Raw genomic sequence first — 7133 nt, 5'->3', positions numbered from 1 at the left:
GCAGAACCATTGTTTTTGAGGACTTTTATGGTCTAATAATTTTTTCCGCGACTGTATGTCATGAGTTTAATATATAAATCTGTAATATATAAAAATAGATTAATTACAGGTTTAATGATTAAAAACAAGGCAAGGCAGATGTGTTTGTAATTTATACACAGGACAATTCACAGCACTTTACAAAAACTACAGTTCATATTAAATCTATATTGAACTGAGTTTCCCAGCAGGTCTCAACTGTCATGTTTGTCCTGTTTCTTTTGTCCAGTGAAGAAGAACAGTTCTTCATAAATAGGTACCTTCCAGACTTTCACAATGTGGACATCCCCGATGTTTGGATTGGCTTATCAGGTCCTCCTCACATTGAATAAATAGATAAATGAATGAATGAATAAATGAATGAATGAGCAAATAAATAAATGAATGATTGAATGAATGAATAAATAAATTAATAAATGAATGATTGAATGAATGAACGAATGAATGAATGAATGTCTTCAATTGATGGAACCTAAGAATTTAGAGTTTCATTTCTTTTCCTTATTCGGTTTGTGTCAATAGATATGTACCTTGACGGGCATTTCAAGTGGGTGGATAAAAGTGACATAGAGTTTTCCAACTACGGTCCTGGTTGGCCCAGAGACACTGCAAACCTGTGGGACTGTGGACAGATCTTCACAGGTTGGACCTCATATGTTCTCTATCATTCCTTTTTAAATGAGGCCTTGAATGCCACACAGAAGGACTCACCCCTTATTCTCCTCCAGGGAATTATGCTGGAAAATGGGAAACGACCAACTGCTTCAAGAGCCTGGGTTACATTTGTGAGATGACAGGTGGACAGAACCCCAAACCACCTCCGGTTCCTGGTACGGCCCACTCCTCACCACTCTTTAGATTATATGTAGCGACTGTTATAATAACCGTTGAATTGTTTTGTTTTTTTTTCAGAATTCCACTGTGACGGTGGATATTTGCTGTATGGAAACTTCTGCTATGCTTTTGAGACTGAGACTATGAAGAACTGGCATGACGCTGAGACCCACTGTGCCCAAGAGCAGGGTCACCTGGCCAGCCTCCACTCACAGGAGGAGCTCAGCTTCCTGACCGGTGAGCACAGGATGGGATGGGATCCATGTTTTTCATAGGCTGACTTGTCCTGTAAATTATTGTGTGTTGTAACTGTGTGTTGTATTTCATGCTGTCTCTTGGCCAGGACTCCCTTGGAAAAGAGGTTCTTAATCTTAATGGGATCTTTTTCCTGGTTAAATAAAGGTTAAATAAAAATAAAATAAAAAAATGTCAGTACCTTAACTCATAACAGCCTAGCGCTACTTCTGTGGCAGCTCCCAAATAAATTTCTCTCTCTATTTAACCTTTCTTAAGCGAATTATCCCCATTTATTACAATATTATCTTCTGTAATTTAACATTTGTTCTAGTGAAAATCAGGTATTTCCCTATATTTAATTCACTGATCATGTAGATGTTTATCAAAGCTCTGAGTAAATTCAAAGGTTATTATATTGAAACAGAGAAAAAAGAAGAAAAAACAAGATTTTGCAGCAAAAATATCAGTAATTGAACATAACTCAAGTGTCTCCATCCACTGTCACTGATCCAACTCCATGGGTTTTACTGGTAAATCAACATTGCAGAAGATGATGGTGTTTCCATGGTAACTACGAAGCCTCTGAACATCCAAATGGGTCATATCTGATGACCATGAAAAGATGACAAACTGCATTTTACCTGAAATATTTCAACATATTGATGGGTTTAATGGCTCAGAAGTTAAACATTTTAAATCAGTAGATGATTTTGGTCACCAGTTGCAGTTTGGGTCTCTGTGGGTTAAAGCAGGGGTCACCAATCCTGGTCCATGTTTTAGATGTATATTCCAACACACCTGTTTGAAATGATAAGCCTATCATTAAGCTCTGCAGAAGCCTGAAACGACCGTCCAGTGTGTTGGAAGAGGGAAACATCTAAAACATGCAGGATAGTGGATCTCAAGGACGATCAGTGTGTCATCGCCCCCCCGATCACCACCAAAATGTAATCATGTGTTCCTTGTGCCAGTATCAACGTTTCCTGAAAATTTCATCCAAATCCAAATCCATCCAACTTTTTGAGTTATCTTGCTAACAGACAAACAAACAAACAAACAGACAAACCTGATGAAAACAGAACCTCTTTGGCGGAGGTAATAATAATACATCGGTTTTATACAGTGCTTTTCTAGGTACTCAAAGACGCTTTACAAGAAGTAGCTGAGGAACAAACACACGACAAAAGGGTGAATACAGTTGTGGAACAGATACAGAGCTAATACAAGGTTCAAGGTTCCTTTATTTCCACCTGTGGGTAGATTTGTTTTGCAGACACAGTGATTGCATTTGGCATTACAACCAAACATACGGTGAACCTGTTCGGCAGGTACGAGATCGAGTGTTCAGACAAACAGTGCTCAGTGTTCCACCGTTCAACAGCACAGCAGCATGGAGAAGGAAAAGAATAAAAGGAATAAATAAGATCAAATAAATACAAACAAGATGCAATAAAACACAATAAAAAAAACCTCAAGAAGATAAAAACAGTCTGGGATAAAAACCAGGATAAGAACACAAAATTTTAAAATTACAAGTCACAATAATAATAAATAGAGCAAAGAAACAGAATAAATAACTAGAATAAGTAAACACAGTGCAACGTCACTGTTTCTGCTTGAGCTCAGTGACGGCGACAGAACAAAAGTGTTTTTATAAACGCTGTGTCCTGAACCTGGGACTAAAAACCTCCAAAGTCCAGAAGAAAGGAGCTGAAATTCAGCTGGTAAAGGATGGAGTCATTATTCAGAACTGATGGAACCGTCCTGTGGACCTGTTTAACGGACAGGGAGGAGGGACCAGACTGGGACTGACCAATCAATACAAAAGGGTAAACAAAGGACAAACACTCGAGCAAAAAGGCAGAGACATAAACAGAAAAGAAAACACACGAGACAAGGGTGGATGAGGAGCAGTACAGGTCCACGTTCAGTCAAAGTCAGCTGATGGTGAATGTTTTTGTGCAGCTCACATGCCAGCTGAAGCCTGGGTGGGTCTGAACGACATCCAGGTGGAAGACCAGTTTGTGTACACCGACGGAACGCCTGCCGTAAGCCCACCAATCACAAACACATGCAGGCTGTGCACCAGAGCACCAGTCCTGTGGTCTTCTGTGTGGTCTCATATAAATACGTCATGATGAGGAGAATTTAGCTTTTTTTTTTTTTTTTTTTTTTTGGGTTCAGGACTTCCTCCCCTGGGGACAAAACCAGCCTGACAACTGGCAGGATAATGAGGACTGCGTTCACCTCCGAGGGATGAACCACCCAGACCCCGGAAAACTCAACGACGATTTCTGCACAACCACCAGGGATTTCATCTGCAAAAAAGGTCTGATGTTCTCCACACAGGTTTTTATTTTTTCCTCCATGTCCCTGTGTGACCTGTTTCACTGCAAAAATCGAAATCTGACCAAGTGTATTTGTCTCATTTCTAGTCCAAACATCTCATCACACTTAAAATCAGACAGAATCACCTAAAGAGGAACTTTTCAGTGAGATATAAGAACTGGTTTATAGACAATAGATCTGGAAAATCTGATTTACACTAATCTGAACAAGATAATTTTCACTTGTTCCATTTTTGCTTGAATTGAGCAAAAAAAAAAAAAAAAATCTGCCAATGGAACAAGTGAAAATGATCTTGGTAAAATGTCTTGAAATAAGATGTATGGTCTAAAGATAAGTTCATATATCTCAGTGAAAAGTTCCTCTTTAGGTGATTCTGTCTGATTTTAAAGTGTGATGAGACATTTTGATAAGAAATGAGAACAATACACTTGGTCAGATTTAGATTTTTGCAGTGCAGACACAGAGCAACAAGTTTAGGTGGTGTTTAAGCAGAAAAAGCATGGTGTATTAACAAGAGTAACTTTTCAATAAGATACAAGAACTTATTTTTCGATGATAGATCTTGAAAATCTTATTTCAAGAAATCTTACAAAGATAATTTTCACTTGTTCCATTGGCAGCTTTTTTTGCTTGAATTAAGCAAAACTATCTTGAATGAAGCACAGATATACATACGGTCACATACTGTTAATACTGTAAATTTGCATGTATTCATATTTTGTCCATTTTTATTTTTTATTCTATTCTTATGTTACTTTGTAAAATTGTAAAATTTATATTCTATTTTTTTTTTTTAATCTTATTTTTAGTTTTTGGAATTTTCTATTCACTATTCTTATTTTCTGTCATACTGGGGTTTTGTTAATATTGTTGCATTGACTGGAGAAGTACACCTAATTTCACTGAACACACAATGACAATGAAGTCTGTTCTATTCTATTGTAATTCATCTTTATTGTATTTCTAAAATGTTCTTTATGTTTCTGCTCTTTGCAGCTAAGGGACAAGGACCTCCTCCCCAGCCCCCCACATCTGGACCAGGTTCACCTTATTCCACATCAGTCACTCCATTGAAACCATGAAAACATGCGTCTGTCTGTGCACGTGTGAGCTGGTGTGTTTGGATTCGTTCCAGGGTGGAATGAGAAATGCGGTTCTTGGACTCCAGATCCATTTAATGACTTCTGCTACCTGTTTAACTACCTGTCCATGAGGACGTGGGCCGAGGCTCGAGCCGACTGCGTCAACCAGGGGGGAGACCTCATCAGTATCACTGACCCCTTTGAGCAGGCCTTCATTCAAGGTAGGACCTTCAGCCAAATGCTGACAATGTCATATTTGTTACCTCTGCCAAGGAGGTTCTGTTTTTGCCAGGGTTTGTTTGTGTGTGTGTTTGTTGGTCGGTTGGTTCGTTAGCAACATAACTGAAAAAGTTATGGACGGATTTTGATGAAATTTTCAGGAAATGTCCAAAATGGGACGAGTAACAAATGTTTAGATTTTGGGAATGATCCGGATCACTGTCTGGATCCAGGAATTTTTCAAAGGATTCTTTATCATTGGGAGACAGGGATATTTTCAACATATGTATGTGGAACTGCACAATGAACGGTCAGAGTGCATGGTAAAAAAAAAAAAAAGAAATACTAAGTAAGTCCCAACAGGTTCTACAAGATACTGAAGATTGATCTGGATCCTCACAAAATTTCTGGAAACCATGATTCAGAACAGGAAAAAATAGTGGAGTTTTGGAATTTTCATCCTAACAAGGGAACAAATGATGGTATTGACATGCAACAAACACCAAAATAGAGCAAAAAGACGATCATATGAATGCTAAGGGTCTAAGTCCAAAGTCCAGCTCTTATTTTTAGTGGATCACAGCCTTGGCAGAGCTCTGCGCTCTCTGAGCGCTTTTCTAGTTTCAAAGTGTTAGATGTCTGATTATATAATGTTTGTGTTTGTCTGAATAACATCTCTGAAATGTTTAAAAATGATCACTATTGTGGGAATAAAAATTAAATCTGATTTTTAGAATTAAATTGCAACATTAACAAGCTCTCAAGACTAACATAGGAATGCATTCTGCAGTTCTAACTAATATTTTATACTAATACTTTTTTTATTTATTTTACACCTCTTTTGACAGGCTCCCGAAATTTTTTCGCTTAATAATTTCTATTTTAGATACATTTTCCATTCTATTTACTCTTATATAAAATTTTTTACTAAAGTGCATCACTATTTATTTATTTATTTATTTATTTATTTATTTATTTATTTTTTATCAAAATCTTTTTTAAAATTTCTTTTTCAGGACATTGTGCACAGGTGTTCAGTTGTTACAGACAAGTTGTATGAATAGACGCATGTCAACATCTTAGCACATTAAGAAAAAGGAAAAATAATACTAATGAAAAAAATAAAATAAAATAAAATGAAAAAAACCCAGAAAATAAACAAAAACAAAAAGTAATCCCCAGCCACTGCTAGTGAGCTTTTGAATCACAATTTTTTTAAATGAAGAAAATCATAATATGTTTTTTTTTTTTTCATTCCTAGATTCCATCGTATTCCATCAGTGCATAGATACAGTTGAATATATTCACAGTAATTCACATATATAAGTTGCTTTGAAACTTGTATTTGCAGACATATGGTAAAACATATGTATATAAGGTAAGTGTTGTTTACAGGAAAGTGAGATAATACAGGTGAAAACTTTTTGTATCTGAGTTTTACCAACAGGCAGTGTGCACTACTTTGTATGAAACAGATGATCAGCTGTCGGCTTCAGAGGAAAGCTGTGCTGCTACACTAAACCACTAAAATCCACTACAGCATGTATGAATGTTACATCACGCTTTTTTAGAATCTTTTTTTTAAACTTCATTTCAGTTTGTGTTGACACTTGAAAGTTAGTGTCAGACTGTATGTTTATCTGTAACATGTTAAGTGTTAAAGGGTAAAAGGTCTAACATTACATTTACATTAAAATTAGTCTGTTTTGGTTTCTTTTTAATCAAAAAAATAAATAAAAACATTAACTGTGCAGTGCAAATTATGCAATACCAACAGTAATAGCGGGTGAAAATATGAAATAATGATATTAAAATGTGATTTGTTGACTTTGCATGTAGAGCTAGCTTTTGCTCTGTTCTTTTATATGCAATTATGGACGAGCAAATAACCAAAAATGAAATGGGTCTTAACCTCCTCAGACCCTGCTCTGGTTTTTCTGTCCACATTTGTGGACAAGAGTTTCACAACTTTATACAAAAAAAAGAAAAGAAAACTGTCCATTGCAAAGGACATTCCATAAAAATGTTAAAAACTGCATCTAAAAAAACTGTTGCATCCTGATGTTTCCAATATAGACACTGATTGAATAAGAACAAAAAAGCTGGTACTGCTGACATGTCCTGGGTCTGAGGAGGTCGAATTACACTAAGTCTTAAATTAAACTTAGTGAAACCTGCAGAAACAATGTCTTTAAAGTTATGTCTGTAATAAAGTTGAATATAAAAATAAATGAAAATTGGAGAATGTACAAGATTGGTATTTAATTTTTTCAGTGAAATGACTTTCTTGGTCCTTGAAAAAGAAAAGTTCTGAGATCAGGTGACCATGCATTTGAACTGTTCGCCACTAGAGGGAGACAACACGAGACAACA

General features: G+C 36.3%; 1 protein-coding gene across 1 annotated transcript in view; it reads left to right on the top strand.

Annotated features, from left to right (window-relative positions):
• The first annotated feature begins 271 nt into the window (after positions 1-271).
• LOC115430142 (macrophage mannose receptor 1) overlaps positions 272-7133 on the top strand; it is a 54462-nt gene continuing 47600 nt past the window's right edge. The window contains exons 1-8 of the mRNA XM_030150038.1: positions 272-351; positions 562-681; positions 768-869; positions 952-1110; positions 3076-3158; positions 3295-3439; positions 4456-4500; positions 4595-4762. Coding sequence (XP_030005898.1) covers positions 564-681; positions 768-869; positions 952-1110; positions 3076-3158; positions 3295-3439; positions 4456-4500; positions 4595-4762 — 820 coding nt within the window. The 5' untranslated portion in view covers positions 272-351; positions 562-563. The remainder of the gene's footprint in view (positions 352-561; positions 682-767; positions 870-951; positions 1111-3075; positions 3159-3294; positions 3440-4455; positions 4501-4594; positions 4763-7133) is intronic.

This window comes from Sphaeramia orbicularis, chromosome 12 (assembly GCF_902148855.1).
Source record: "Sphaeramia orbicularis chromosome 12, fSphaOr1.1, whole genome shotgun sequence".
In the NCBI taxonomy this organism is placed as follows: Eukaryota; Metazoa; Chordata; class Actinopteri; order Kurtiformes; family Apogonidae; genus Sphaeramia; species Sphaeramia orbicularis.
Note: the sequence above shows the minus strand (reverse complement) of the source record. Positions and strands in the feature narration are given on the sequence as shown.